The sequence below is a fragment of the Pezoporus wallicus genome, unplaced genomic scaffold (genome assembly GCF_028554395.1).
Source record: "Pezoporus wallicus isolate ANWC-B61680 ecotype Strahan unplaced genomic scaffold, APGP_CSIRO_Pwel_v1 contig_9772, whole genome shotgun sequence".
NCBI lineage: Eukaryota > Metazoa > Chordata > Aves > Psittaciformes > Psittacidae > Pezoporus > Pezoporus wallicus.
The window spans coordinates 164,586-179,878 of NW_026637538.1; the positions used below are offsets into that span (position 1 = coordinate 164,586).

General features: G+C 49.0%; 1 protein-coding gene across 1 annotated transcript; it reads right to left on the reverse strand.

Annotated features, from left to right (window-relative positions):
* Window positions 1-4,640: 4,640 nt before the first annotated feature.
* LOC130597462 (keratin, type II cytoskeletal 75-like) lies at window positions 4,641-9,242 on the reverse strand. The gene is made up of 9 exons (XM_057406014.1): window positions 8,766-9,242; window positions 7,528-7,742; window positions 6,925-6,985; window positions 6,646-6,741; window positions 6,245-6,409; window positions 5,912-6,037; window positions 5,451-5,671; window positions 5,136-5,167; window positions 4,641-5,046 (listed from the first exon to the last, which is right to left on the reverse strand). The coding sequence occupies exons 1-9, from the start codon at window positions 9,240-9,242 to the stop codon at window positions 4,850-4,852; spliced, it is 1,590 nt and encodes a 529-aa protein (XP_057261997.1). The 3' UTR covers window positions 4,641-4,849.
* Window positions 9,243-15,293: the final 6,051 nt, after the last annotated feature.

Sequence of the window (15,293 nt, forward strand, 5' to 3'; positions counted from 1 at the left end):
GGGGTTGCATTTTTTCATGATAGTCATGATGGGGCTGTCGAAATATCTGAGAAAACACTAAATAGTTCCTGCTCAACCCCTCTTCACAGCCCTCCCTTTCCCACTCCCTCCTTTCACCTCTGCAGCAGATGGCTCCCAAGGTTGGGCAAGCGCTCGCTCATCTCTGTTTCAGGGGTGAATCAACCTCTCTGTTGCATAAGCCCTCGGTATTTCACGGTGCAGTGGTCCAAGGGCTGAGGAATCTCTTACTGTGGGTCAATGTTTTCCTGCTGCTGTGGTTTTGTGTAAACCCCAGCAGGGCATCAGCACCTCAGGCCTTGACTTGTTGGCAATACTGAACTCTGGTTCTTATGCCCAAACGTGAACTGATAGGGATGGGAGAAAGCAGTGATGGAGGGGAAGTTATGGGCCATTAGTGGAAGTCTTGGACTATCAACTATCAAAAACCAGCTGGGGAGTGGGGAGCACATGGAAGGTGATTCTATGAATGGTATTTTCAGGCTTTCCTGTGAAAAGTGTCTACATTTCATCCTGATTCAGACTGACAACCAATGATGAAATATCAGAGCATGACCTGGGAGGGAGTTACTGTCTGTGACGACACAAAACCTGAGTTAGCGATTTCTCAGGGCTTCACCTTCACAGATCTTTTGGCTGTTTCCTGACTCATGGCATGACCGTGTCTCTACACGGTGTGAAGCCTTTTCCCAGGCTTCCTGCCCCATGTCTGTTGTCTTCTCCCTCTGATATCTCTTACTCACAAGGAAATTCACTGCTTGGGATTGTGGCTTATGACCTTGTTCCCAGTCAACTCCCTTTACTCTTGTTCCACATAGCACCCAGGAAAAGTCAAACAGTGCATTTCTCTGGAGAAAGACACATGGAGACATTCGAGGCCAGGCTGGATGTGGTTCTGAGTGACCTGATCTGGTTGAACATGTCCCTGCTCATTGCAGGGGGGGTTGGACTAGATGAGCTTTGAAAGTCCCTTCCAACTCAATCTATTCTATGGTTCTATGGTGTTTTGACTTGCCCTGTGCATGCTGTATGGTAGCATTGTAGTCAGGGTTAAACCCCAGCCAAAGGCTAAGCAACGCACAGCCCCTTGATGGGATGGGGAAGAGAATCTTCAGTGTAAAAGTGTGAAAACTCATGAGTTGAGATAAAGGCAATTTAGTAGGTAAAGCAAAAGCTGCAGACGCAAGGAAAGCAAAGCAAGGAATTAATCCACCACTTCCCATGGTCAGGCGGGTGTTCAGCCATCCCGAGGCTCCATCACTCATAATGGGAAGACAAACGCCATCCTTCTGAACATCTTTTCTTCCTCTTCCCCAGCTTTACATGCTGAACATGACACCATATGGTCTGGAATAGCCCTTGGGTCAGATGGGATCAGCTGTCCTGGCTGTGTTCTTGTGCAACTCCAGCCGATCGATTGGTGGGTTGTGATGGGGGGCAGAAAAGGCCTTGGCTCAGTGTAGGCACTGCTCAGCAATAGCTGAACAGCCCTGTGCTTTCAGCACAAATCCAAAGCATTGCCCCATACCAGCTACTGTGAAAAAAATTAATGCTATCCCAGCTGGAATCAGCACATCTCCACACACAGGCACTTACCCGAGAGGTAAGGTGCTGGAAATCCACTCCCAGGGTCTCGTCCAGATGTTCAGGGATGGATACGCTTCTCTTGGACCCTGCAGCCCCTTAGGTTTGCCAGGGTACATCTCTCTTGTGGCTGTCCATGCTGCTTATCTACTCACCAAAGGAGGTAGCATCAGCCTGTAGAGTTACTGGGGAGTCACAGCTTTCCCCAGCTATTAGAAAGACCCTTGCAGGCTCTGGGTGCGGAGCAGATAGTTTCAGATGCATCTTCTCCTACCTTCCTGCCTTATTCTCTTCTCTAGTCTTGTAATATTTCTCATTACACACCCTGGAATGAAGCTAAAATAACTGTTCTGGGAGTGTTTCAGCTACTGTGTGTCACAACAAGCAGCAGTTTTTAAGAGGGGAGCTCCTGTGACTAAGCTACTGCCTGTCCTAAAGAGCTCTGTGAAAGTGTTATGGGTAGCAATTAGGAATCAGTTCCTTCCATGCACTGCAAATTCAAGCCCCTGAGTGCAAACACCATTCATTTCATCATGACTAAGGGCTTAATCTGGGCTGTGCTAGAATTAACAAGGGCTGTCCTCTCACACTGAAATACAAGCCCCAGGTCATTGCTACGTCTGTTTAACTTGTCCAGCAGGATGGATGCATTGTACATTGTGAGCAGAGCCCTGCTCTGGAGCAAGGACAGTTGTACATTGGTTGCGTATCCAGTGATGGGAACATTTGCCAGGGTGTCTTTTTGTATCTTGCTTAAGCAGGGATGCCCTGGGAGAACAAATATTCTGGCCTCAGCCTCTCCCATGCTCGATTGAAGAGCTTTGTAATCTCTGTGTTACAATGCAGGTGCTGATGCAATGGGTGGCATCCGTCTGATGTGCCTGTTGGCTACGTGCATTACACCCTCTTTGGTTAAAGAGTGTGTTTGGGCAGCAAGGTGGAAGACCATTATTTAACACTGCCCAGGCTCCTGTTCAGAGCGAGGATATTGGCTCCTTCCCAGGAAGCTGCTGTGAGCATTCAGCAGGGAGAGGTGGTGGAGCAGGAGTGAGAGTCTCAGCAGACCCATAGCCAAGCCTGCAAGTTGTTGGGAAGGAGATTGCCTGAGGGATACAGAGAGGAACATCAGAGCATCCCAGAACATTGTGGAAACTGGTGGTCTTGAGGGAAAATCCAAATACTCTCAATCATCCATTTGTCGGAGCAATCCCAGGCACAGCTACAGGTTGGGCAGAGAAGAGATTCAGAGCAGCCCTGTGGAGAAGGACTTGGGGGTGTTGGTCGATGCGAAAATGAACATGAGCTGGCTGCAGTGTGCGCTTGCAGCCCAGAAAGCAACCGTGTCCTGGGCTGCATCAAAAGGAGCGTGACCAGCAGGTCCAAGGAGGTGATCCTGCCCCTTTACTCTGCTCTCGTGAGACCTCACCTGGAGCATTGGGTGCAGTTCTGGTGTCCTCACGAAGAAAAGGACATGGAACTGTTGGAACAAGCCCAGAGGAGGCCACGAGGATGAGCAGGGACTGGAGCACCTCCCGTATGAAGACAGGCTGAGGAAGTTGGGGCTGGGAAGTTCAGCCTGGAGAAGAGAAGCTGCGTGGAGACCTCATAGCAGCCTTCCAGTATCTGAAGGGGGCTGTAGGGATGCTGGGGAGGGACTCTTCATTAGGGACTGCAGTGACAGCACAAGGGGTAACGGGTTCAAAATGAAACAGGGGAAGTTTGGATTGGATCTAAGGAAGAAATTCTTTACTGTGAGGGTGCTGAGGCACTGGAATGGGTTGCCCAGGGAGGTTGGGAATGCTCCATCCCTGGTGGTGTTAAAGGCCAGGTTGGACAAAGCCTTGCATGAGATAGTTTAGTGTGAGGTGTCCCTGCCCACGGCAGGGAGGTTGGAACTTGATGATCTTAAGGTCCTTTCCAACCCTAACTATTCTATGATTCATGCTCTGCCAATTCCCCTCTGCTTGCCCATCTCTTTGAGTATTTTCCTACTACTTGAACTTACTGAATAACATGGGGTGAGAGCTGGGACTGTTTTTCTGCTTGTCCAACTGCTCTTCAGCAGTGAGATGTAGCTTTCAGCCTGATGATACTCTGCTCTGCTTTTGCTTCTTAATTAATTTCTCTCGATTAGTCAGAACCACATCTAAAATTGCTACACCTCCTCCGGTTTTTCTCCACTTTCTCAAAGCAAGATCTTGTCTCCAATGTATTCTAGGAGTGAGAAGAAACATTGGATCTTGAAGGCTTTCACTTTCCAACAGGTCCCCTGTTCTTGGATATTTTTTACAGCTATTGGATGAGCAACATGTAACTCAGTGTAGCTTCTGAATGCACATGGACCAGATCCTCCACCTGCTTATAGTCAAAGGAGAAGGAACACCAGCATCAAGACCCAAGATGAGCACCTAAACCAGCATGGCCAGTGCTCTGAACAGAAAGGGTGTGCTTTCAACCCGCAGATGTTTGCACTCAGCTCACAGTAAAAGGGGTTTTGAGATGCACTGATACACCCAAACAAGTCGGGTGGTTGCTCTGACTCCCCATGTAATTAGCTCCCTATTGTTAGAAGTTTATGCAGGTTCATCACGCACTTGGCACTGCCCTTCGTACCCCCTGGGAGCCAGGCTGTTGGATGTTGCATTGCCTGGGACCTGCATAGTAAATGAATCTTAGACCTTTTCCCCTGTGCCTGGCTCTTGCCTTGGCGTGCCCTGTGTTTAGCTTCCAGTGGGGAGAGCACTGAAATCACCAGCAAACCTCCCTTTGGTGCTAAGCTGTGCCAGTGTGTTTTGGCTGCTAATGGAGGTGTGAATGAAGAGCAAAAATCTGAGCTTTTCACTGGGCAGAGCCCTAGGAAAAGTGCTTGTTACCTTCATTTGCATTTGCTGTTCCATGTCTTTAATTAAAAGGCCCACAAAATAGAATAAATTACATATGCATTTTTATTAGACAAACACCAGAAAGTGAAAAGAGACAAACAGTCACGGGACACGTTTTATATACAAAATCCTGCCAAAAAGTGCTGAGCTGTAAAAAGCAAGCTGCCAATTTAAAACACTTGGACTCATGTTCAATAGCAGAGCCCTACACGGCGCGTGCGAGACAACACAGCTGAGAGAGAGTTCCTAAGGTGAGGCTCCTGTGCAACAAGACATAGGGTTTAGGTGGCCCTCATTCTGTTGACCCCAACTATGGCCAATGTTAAGGTGTTTTCTGGTGAATGAAGGCATCTGAAAGGAGGTTTTTAGCTTCTGTAACTTCTTCTGGTGGAGGAAGTTGAGACAAACTTCATGCTGGAGCTGCTGCCTCCCCCAAGGGTGGTGGTGGTAACCCCGGGACCGCTTCCACAGCTGAAGCTGTTCCCCATGTTGCAGATTCCCCCTCCCATGCTGAGGTTGCTTCCTCCTCCGTACCCTGTCCCCACAGTGGTTCTGGTCACGGCTGCAAGAAGGAGGAGAAGCTCTCAGTTTCTTTGGGCACAGGCACATTAATGCTTACTAAAGGTAATTGCATGTATTTTAGAGACTTACAGATATTCACTGGGACGCCATCTCCAGCCAGCCTGTTAGGAGACAGAAAACAGTAAGATAAGAGCATAAGAAGTCTGTTGACAGTGTGTTTGAGGGAAACGGGGTGTATTTCCTAGAGATCTTGGGGAGAAAAAGAAAAACTTGCTGTAATTCGGGGATGCTTCCTGCAATGTGATTTCCATTAGTGAGAACAATCTTCGCCTTCCCTGCCCCGCAATGCCCTGTTTAGCTTTCCAGACATGCTGAGCATCTCTGGTGCTTTCATTGCTTTGCCTCTCCATCATCAGGACTAGAAGGACTGTGTTTCCTACCCACCTGCACTCCTCTCCCTCCAGCAGCTTCCTGTAGGTCGCAATCTCAATGTCCAGGGCCAGCTTGACGTTCATGAGCTCCTGGTACTCGCGGAGCTGCCGGGCCAGGTCTGCTTTGGCCTGTTGCAGAGCATCCTCCAGCTCGGCCAGTTTGGCTTTGGCATCTTTGAGGGCCAGCTCCCCACGTTCCTCAGCGTCTGCGATGGCCGCTTTCAGGTTGGCACACTGCAGAAGAGAAACCCCCAGTCAAATTCCCCATATCAGACCTAGAGCTGATCCTTATTTACCCTGAAATCACAAGGTTTTATTCCAACCGCAGCAGGTTAACTGTTTTTTAGTGACGCTTCTCTTTTTGCAAGAGAAAAGCATCAAACTGAGCAGAACTTGCCCAAGCTGCTCTGACATTTTCCCTCCTCTCCCTTGCAAGAGGAACTGGTTTAAAGTGTGGGCTTTGCTGCCTTTTACCTGCTTCTTCACGCTGTCGATTTCAGACCGCAGCCGCTGGACGTGGCGATTGAGCTCGGAGATCTCCTGCTTGGTGGTGCGGAGGTCGTCCCCGTGCCTGCCTGCTGTAGCCTGCAGCTCTTCGTACTGTCACAGAGAGAGGAACAATTACCCAAGGGAAAATCCATCCTCTTTGGAGTCATCCAGGTGCCTGAAAGCACAGGTCCCTCCTCGAGCCGAGACCAGCAGCTGTGCAAGATGCAATATCTGAGATAGTTTTCTTGGAAGAGTCGTTCTTTATCTGTTCAAGACAAGACATGAAGATAACAGCACGGAAACCCCCAGGTTCTTCACCTTGGTTTGGTACCAGGACTCTGCTTCAGCCCGGCTCCGGTTGGCGATGTCCTCGTACTGTGCTTTGACCTCTGAGATGATGCTGTCCAGGTCCAGGTTTCGGTTGTTGTCCATGGTGAGAACGACAGAGGTGTCGGAGATCTGCGTCTGCATCTGTGACAGCTCCTGCAAAGTGCATAGGGGATTAGGTGAGCTCATTCTGTTGAGAGATGCCTTTTCATCCTTTCAGATGAGCGTGCAGACCTGGCAGAGGCTACAGATTGTTATCTAGCCAGCTAAGACGGTTGATGTAACTCTAAAGAGATAAAGGAGTTAGCATCTCCTGGGGGAAGAAAACACAGGTTTTCAGGGGGAAGCTCTTAACTGAGGGTTGCAATGGCTTGGGAGGGGGTTGTACTCACTGCTTCATAGAGGGCTCTCAGGAAATTAATTTCTTCAGTCAGCGCATCTACCTTGGCTTGTAGTTCCACCTTGTTCATATAGGCAGCATCTACATCCTGGAGGATGAGAGATTTACGTTACGTGTCTTAAACTCCTATTAACAAGTCAGCAACATGCACATCCCTGTAGTAACAACGCAGGGAAAAGGTTTTGAAATCTCCATGGATGGATTTGTGACTGAGTAGGCGATCAGAGCCCTATCAGTATTCATCAGACGGTGTTCTGCCGTTTTCTCTCACCTTCTTGAGTGTCACAAATTCATTCTCTGCAATGGTGCGCCTGTTGATTTCATCTTCGTACCTGATGGAAGGAGGCAGGGGAAGAATTTGTTTAGGCAAGTAACTGATGGAGGTGATTTTAGTTTGCTGGAATGAATTTCCTTAAGAGCATTTTGCATACAATGGTCTTTTCTCCTAAAGAGTACCTGAATAAGAGACCATGAGCACGTTCCTAGGCTAAACTAGTTAAAACAAGTTCATCAAATAAATTTGAAAGAATCTATTCTTTTCTCCTATTTCTGGCCGTTAGTCAGACTCCTCCTGCCTCTCAGGCAAATTCAGCTGTCCTGGAACTCTCAGACCTACCATGTAATTTCTCTCTGTTTTTTCTCAGTAGGTAATTTAGTTAATGACTCTTTGATCATATTCGAAACGATTCCCTAAGTGTTTGTGTATTCGGATCTGTGACTCCATTACCATTTATCTCAGGAAAATGTCATAACCCTCACTGTCAGGAATTCCTGTGTCCCGGACTCTCCTGGATCCCCTGGTTGGCTTAAGGATGTTGAATGGAGAAAGGCTGCACCTACACAGGCAAGTAGCCCGCTAGCTCAGTAAACTTACTTCTTCTTGAAATCCTCAACCAGGTACTGTGTGTTGACGAGCTCTCCCTCCAGCCTTCCCTTGTCGCTCAGCAAACTGTTCAGTTGCATCCTGAGGTTGTTGATGTACGTCTCAAAAAGCGGCTCCAAGTTGTTCTTCACTGTTTTCATCCCCTGCTCCTGGAGCAGGCTCCACTTGGTTTCCAGCACTTTGTTTTGTTGCTCAAGGAATCGGACCTGCAAGCAGAAATATCCTGAAGATGCTTTGAAAGAGCGGAGATTATGGAGAGCTTTCCTTGCAAACGGGGGATCTCAGGATTAGCTGAGGTGCTGAAACACTCCTTACAGCTGGTTTTCATAACCAAATTCTCCTCTGCTAGAAGAAGGAATTTGCTGTTTGGCTGCAGGGACCCTGCTCAGTGGTGCAAAGAAGCTATGGAACGAACGACTGCCGATTTTCTTCCACTGTGATTGCAGAATCAAGGTAAGGTGCATGCATTTTGTGTGAAGACTGCATACAAAACTAGATAAGGAGCAAGACAGGGTCTGCACTCTTGTTAAAAACCCAATAGTAAAGTGCCATTTCTCCTTCCTTTCAGTATAGCTTCCCCACCCCACAAAAGCTCCACAATGATGCAGTGTTTTCCTTGAAACCAAAGGGGAGCTGCTCAACTGGAGCAGAAATCAAGCAGTTGCTCTTGTGCATCTAATACAGTTAACAAGGAAATGAAGTGGACAGACAGTGTCAGATCAGATTTTTCTACTTTGAAACATGCTGTCCAAGCATGTTTCGTAACAGTTCAAACAAGCTGGTACTGTTGCAGTGATACCTTTAAATGCCTTTCAGGTAATTTAAGCAATGAGCTTACTTTGCCTAATGCCAATTCATGCCATTCCTTTCTTGGTCATTTTAGATGAGTCGCTTGCATCTCACTTTAACCATCTAAAACCTGTTGTCTAGGCTCCTATAGTGCTCAGTGGAGAGAGCCCAATATCTCCAGAAGGACAGGATTGTCTTCTAGAGCTTTCTTTTTCCACTGCCTATGAGATGTCAAACAGCAAATGAGGAGTACCTCTAATACTGGATGATTAATTCATAGCAACCACTGTGTAGCAGGTACCATTCCCTGGAGTTTCCAGGGATTGGGCATCTTCCAGTCTCATTCCTCACTTCTATTCCTTCTTGATCACAAAGCAGCTAAGAAGAGAGTCCCCACCAAAAATATCAGGACAAGATATTTAGGGAAGCTCATGTCTCACCTTGTCAATGAAGGAGGCAAATTTATTGTTGAGGGTTTTGATTTGTTCCTTCTCCTCCTTTCGGATCCTTTGGATGTTGGGATCAATCTCCAAGTTGAGAGGTTTCAGAAGGCTCTGGTTGACGGAGACTTCGTGGATGCCCCCAGGGCCACCCATGCCACCACCAAATGCACCATATCCATAGCCTGGCATGCCAAAGCCACCACCGTACACACTACCACCACCAAAACCTGCAGATCCGTAGAAGCTACCACCCCTTCCAGCCACAGAGATCCTCTTGCATCCTCCAACATTGTAGAGGCTTTTGCTTCCAAAGCCACCACCAACCCTAGAAAAGCCGCTGCCAGCATTGCAGCTTCCGAGCCGGGTGACAGAGCACGAACTGAAGCTGGTGCGGGTAGTGTTTGGGATGACGGCTGAAGCAGCGCTGAAGCCACTTCTTCCCCTCTGAATCCTCACGGTGGACTGGCGAGACATTGCTGGCTTTTGGATTGGGATGGATGCTACAGCAAGAATAAAGGAGCAAAGGTGCTGGCCTGGAGCAAGGAGTAGGAGGGAAAGGAGAAAGATGAACCTGTGCTCTCCACGGGCTCGGGAGAGCCCTTTTATGCATGTATGAGACTGGGATGGGTTTGATGAGGTGGATCATCTTTCTGATTAATTAAGCTTGGCATGTCCAACAGCATTCTGGAGAATGAACTCACTCCGCACACACGCCCTTCTGAAATAATATAGCCAGGTTCTGAGCAACAGTGGTATTGTTTGGGAATAACTGTCGCCTTCTGCCGCCTTTGTAGACAGCCAGGCTCTTCGCCATATCAAAGCATTGGAAAGTTGCAGTGAGTCACGTTGGGCGCAGGGAGGAAAACACCGTTCAAAATGCCTGTCACTCAACACCTCTCTCATTTGAAAACTTCATCCCTCAGGATTGCTTTTGCCCCTTCTCTGTTCCCAAGCAGGGCTGTGAGAAGTTGCAGTCCCTTGAGGTTCAGGAAAGGGATGTCTGTCGGGCAGAGCAGTGTTTTACAGCAAGCCCTGCAGTAAATTGTTCTGTGTTGGCATTTGGGATGTTGGCTGCACGGTCCCCTCCATCCACCACAATGTACCTGCAGAAATAGCTTTGCTTCTGTCCCTATAAAGGCTCAGCTCCCTGAGCTGATCTCTCCTGAAAATCCTGCTTCTGCAGACTTATTCTTCTGAAGAGAAATACACTAAAAAGAAATATAGGAGTGAAATGAAAGGCTTTGATGAGGTCTTTTGTTCATGTGTGGACTTTGACAGCTGCCGTCAAGCTCTATCCATCACAGATAGTTGTGTCAATACCTCAGTTTTGAAGATTTGGACCTTGGTATTTTAGCAGGATGCAAACAACCAAATGAAAGAAAAAGCAGGAAGATAGATTGTGGGAATGGGAACTGCTTTGAATCCACTGGCTCTATGGAAATGGGGTGCTCCGGGGCTGTTCCCAAGTCACAGTTTATAAACACAATGTAGTTTCCCAGGCATTTAATCAGCTCTCTCAGCACTGCACATCTGAAAGGGTGATCCTGCCTGCTGGAATCCACTAGGGAAGTGCTCCACAGGATTCCCTCTGCCCGGATCTGCAGTGCTTGGGACACAGTGAGACATCCTGGATCTTTCCTTTCTCAACGCAGCTCTTTGCATTTCACATGGCAAGCACTTGGAGTAACAAGCCGAGTAGAAAAATGTGAGAAATAATGCATTTTGAGGGCCAGCAAGTGCTTCTGGCCCTCTTTGTGCTTCAGGTTGTTCAGGAAAAGATGATTTGTCATTTATTTTATATGAGAAGGTGAACGCATCTCCCCCCAACAGCTTCCTCTCGTGCTGTCTGTGGGCTGCCGCACAGGAATAACGTGGCATTGAGGAACTGCCATGGTGGAGGGGTGTTGGGCTTTGATCTGCCTCTACCTTGCAAAGTAGCAGGGTAAAAGAGAAATTGGAATTTCATCACTTTGTTCCCCCGCTGTTTCTCCAGCTGCTTTCTTTCAGATGGATTGCATTTGCAATGGAGTTTTAAATGAAGGAGGAATAAATAGCAATTGTCAGTTTATTTTCATGTCTATTACAAGACTGAGCTTTTGTTGTAAGGAAGGGCTTAATCCTGCAATTTTTTGCCCAGCGGGGCTGTCTCATTGAGTCTGGCTGCCTGCATGTTTGCACCCATGGGAACTCGAGTAAACGGATTGCAACCAACAGGTCTGCATCCAAAAAGCAGTTGGTTATTGCTCAGCCTTAGGGTTTTGCCCACCAACTGGCAGATTTCATGACTCAAACGCTGAGATTGATTCAAGCGTGCTTGGTTCATATCAATGCAAGTCCTCAATAGCAAGATATTCAAAGGCAGATGCAAGTTGCCAGGCTTCTCAAATGCATGTGGCTCCTTTGAGAGCTGCTCTCTCAGGTTCTACCCATCTCATTTAACTCTTCTGACTGAAAGCTGTTCTGTATTCTTGTGCAGTCCATGGAGGTCACCACCAAACCGCAGATTCTCCCGTTCCAAAGCAGAGGATGGAGAGGCCCCTGAAAATGGGTTTTCCACTTTCACCAGCATTACGTGGGTAGACCAGATAGCTGAGTCAGGGTGTGCAGAGCTGGCCAGGCTGAAACCCACCCTTGGTTACTAACAGCGTGATGCGTCAGTACTTTCCTTTCCCCCCTCAGGCTCCTTTTACATATGAAACTTGTCTTTTTTGGCTAAAGAATACATCAACTGCTTTGGAGTCCATTGTTAATAATAGTAATAAGACAGGTCCTCCAACCAAGTAAAAAGAAATTAATTTCTTTCCATTTCACATTTGCACTAGGGTGGAGGTGATGCGGTTGTCACTCATCTGGAAGGAATTCGAGAGGTAATTACAAAAGGCAGAACTGTGAGCACAAGGAGCTGTAGCTACAGGTTTGGGGTATGGGGTGATGGCAAAGGGGGGCCCCCACCCTGCTCTGTTGATGAAACACAGGGTTTCCAGGTAGCTCCTGGGGGAGTGTCTCCCATGCGCCCGGCAGCTCCAGGCATGTAATGAATTTGCTGCTCTGATGCAGATAGCTTGCTCTGATACAGACTTTCTCCTCCATCAAAGGATAATGCTTGTGCTCACTCAAGCTGCTCTGTAGTTCTTCCTCTTAACCAGACAAAGGGAGCTGTGTTTGGGCAGGTCCCCTCGTGTGAGAACCCCCGTGACGTAGCAGAGGACCTCTGAAAGGTTGAGCAGGCTCCGGGTCCTTTTCCTTCCCTTCTCCTCCTCATTTCTTCCTCCCAGACTCAGCAAAGAGGGCACGCAGCAGCAGGTGCAAGCCCCAGACCAAGGGGCAGGAGGTCCTTTTCCACCATGCTATAAACCTGGGAGTAAAGTTTTGGCTGAGTTTGGTCCTGGCATTATGCTGATACCAAGGCAATAACTCTCCTTTGAGATTAGGAAAGTGAGTTCTGACTCTGTGAGGGCAATAAAGGCAGCTCCAGCCCCTTGAGTGAGAAATCTGAGCCATTTTCTGCACTCAGACACTGAACAGAGGATACTTCCAACAGCTCTTCCTCACCTCCTCTCCATCTCTCTGCACTGCTGCTCCTCTCCAGCATCCACCTTCATCTGATGATGGATGATGCCCTTTCTCAGACAAGGCTGGAGGTTTTGGAAGTGCCTCTGTGTGTTTTGTTTTCACAAATACATCCATTTGTAAAAGAAGAGCGTGTCTTACTAACCTGCGTTGGTTCACCTGTGCTACCTAATCTCAGCTTAATTATCAGTAAAGCCAAGGCTGTAATTTAGGTTAATTGTTTAAATTAAAGCCTTTGGGTTAAACTTGGGCTGCTAACCTAAATTCAAACCCTACTCATTTTGACCGTAATTTACTATTTCATCCAAAGTTAATGAAGCCTTGCTGGTCACCTGAGCTTTTTCCATGGGGGACCACGGGACTCCATGTGCTCCCCACATGGATGTGCTGTGGGGATGGGCACCTCTGGGAGACCTCCTGAGCAGGAGCCCAGTGTCCCTGAATCTCATTTCCTGAAGGGATGAATTAGGATGAACTCCTCAGAAGCTTTCCCATAGGTGTTGCCCCGCGATGGGTGTTGCAGCCCTTTGAGCCTGTTCCCAGCAGTATCTGGAGGCCAGTCAGCTATAACTACCGATGGCTTTGAAGTGTAGGTGTGACCTGCTTTCTCCAGATAATTGTTTTCTGGGCTAGCAGAGAGACACTGATGCAGCCCAGGGATTTGGAATAACTTTGCCTTCATTACTGCTGTTGTTGCCAGATGCTTTATACAGAGCAGGGAGGTCTCCTTTCCCCTCATGGCTTGTTGCACCTTGAAAGAGCCGCTGACCATAGGTGGGTATGAGCTGATACCTCCTTTTTCCTATCCTGCTGGCAGCACTAGTGCTTATTTGGTGGTACCCAAAGAAAGCCAAATGTCCCAAATTGCATTGCAATGCTTTCTGAGCCTATCTTTATCACCTTTAATCCCTACCCTTTAACTCCTTGAAGCCCTGAACAGGGCTGCTGGGGCTGTGATCTCCACTAAGCTTCACATGGAAACCAAGATCTTTCAGCACTGAAGGTTGTTGCAGCAGAGCATCTGTAGCATCATTAGTGATTTAGTTAACGATATGTAGCAGCATTAACGGTTAGACTTGATGATCTTAAAGGTCTTTTCCAACCTATTTGATTCTATGACTCTATCTCCTGCTTTCTCCCTGCCCCAGGGTACATCTTTTATCCCGGTAAGGAAAACCAAGCCCTGGAAGTGGTGCTGCTGGGAAGTCCCATTTCTTCTTGACCAGCTCTGTGCCTGCACATGGCTTCATCCTGCACCAAGTGCTGCTCCTGGTTCGAGTTTCCTTGTGAAGAGCTATAGCACCTGTGTGAAGTGTAACATCTCCCTGTTAAACTGAATCTGCTCAATGCTGTTCTCAGAGTCGGTAAGATAAACAAGGATAATTCATGTGTCCCAGGAGGTGTATCCAGTCATAGAACTGTGGAATGGTTTGGGGTTGAAGGGACCTTAAAATTCACCCATTCCAACCCCCTGCCACTGGCAGGGACCCCTTCCACTGGAGCAGGGTGCTCCAAGCCCCTGTGTCCAACCTGGCCTTGAGCACTGCCAGGGATGGGGCAGCCACAGCTTCTCTGGGCACCCTGTGCCAGCGCCTCAGCACCCTCCCAGGGAAGAGCTTCTGCCTAAGAGCTCATCTCAGTCTCCCCTCTGGCAGGTTCAAGCCATTCCCCTTGGCCTGTCCCTACAGGCCCTCGTCCAAAGCCCCTCTCCAGGTTTCTTGTAAGCCCCCAGCTTTACAAAGCCGTAATTTCCTTGCCCCTTCCCATGTGCTGGAGGGGACGATCATGGGGTGAGCCCCACTCCAGCCCCACCATGGGACCATCAGTGCTTCAAGCCCTTGCAGAGCAGCTCCGTGCCTTTCTCTTGCTCTGGGCCCCCACCTGCTGGAGACACCAAGGTGGATTGTCCGGTGCTTGCACACCTCTGGGGATGGATGGGTCCCGTTGACTCAGGAGCTCAGGCGTTTCCATGTGGGAAGAGCTCCGGCATGCCGAGTGCGAGGTGCTTTTGCCTTGCAGATATGCTGATGTCCCCCTCTCCTCTCGCTCCTTCGGGGTCCTACATGGGTGCATATGGAGTTTGAAGGGAATGAGGGGTAGGTTGGTGGATACCAACCAGTCTCCTTTTAGGATCAGCATCCCCAGTGGGCTGCAGGCTCTTTCTCATCTGCTCCCCTTCCTGCCCTGGCCCCTTTCCTCACCCGTGGTTCATGCTCCAGCTCCTGCCTCCATTGAGTTCCCACCTCCCGCCTCCATTGAGTTCCCACCTCCCACTGTGCTTCCTGGTCACTGCTGCCAAAGCCCTAGAGCCTCACAGGGAGCAGGAGCAGGGGGATGCCCACGGAGCCACAGGAGAGAGCCCAGGAACATCACGGGAGCCTGGCTGGAGCCCTCCATCCAGGGAGGTCATTGTAGCCTCCCCAGGGGGGCTGGATGGGGATTGGGAACCCAAGTGCTGGGGGCGCCTTGGAAGGCCTCAGGTTCATACAAAATGAAGCTCAGGCCCCAGAACATCCTCTATTGAGGAGCAGCCATGATACCTAGTGAGGCACAGGGTGGCTGCCCCATCCCTGGCAGTGTTCAAGGCCAGGTTGGACACAGGGGCTCGGAGCACCCTGCTCCAGTGGAAGGGGTCCTTGCCCGTGGCAGGGGTTGGAACTGGATGAGCTTTAAGGTCCTTTCCAACCCAAACCATTCCATGATTCAATGCTCCACATGTGCCAACTCAGGAATCCCAGCTGAACCTTTGGTGATCTCATTCCTTTCCCCACTCCCCTGCTCTCTCTCCCTCCTGCAGAAAAGGCAGCTTTGCAGTTAACCACCACAGTGGGATTCATCCAGCTTTTGGCTCAGCCTTGGGGCAGCTTTTCCTCCCTGTCCCTCAGTCCTTCATCCATCCACCCTCCTTTCCACCCTCCTTTCCATCCTCCTTTCCACCCTCCTTTCCACCCTCCT

Excerpts from the sequence above, each read along its gene's own strand:
- LOC130597462 (XM_057406014.1), bottom strand. The coding sequence starts at position 9,242 with ATGTCTCGCCAGTCCACCGTGAGGATTCAGAGGGGAAGAAGTGGCTTC. Across the intron at positions 6,986-7,527 it reads GTTGAGGATTTCAAGAAGAA|GTACGAAGATGAAATCAACA; the intron begins GTAAGTTTACTG and ends TCCTTCCATCAG. Across the intron at positions 6,742-6,924 it reads AATTTGTGACACTCAAGAAG|GATGTAGATGCTGCCTATAT; the intron begins GTGAGAGAAAAC and ends CTCATCCTCCAG.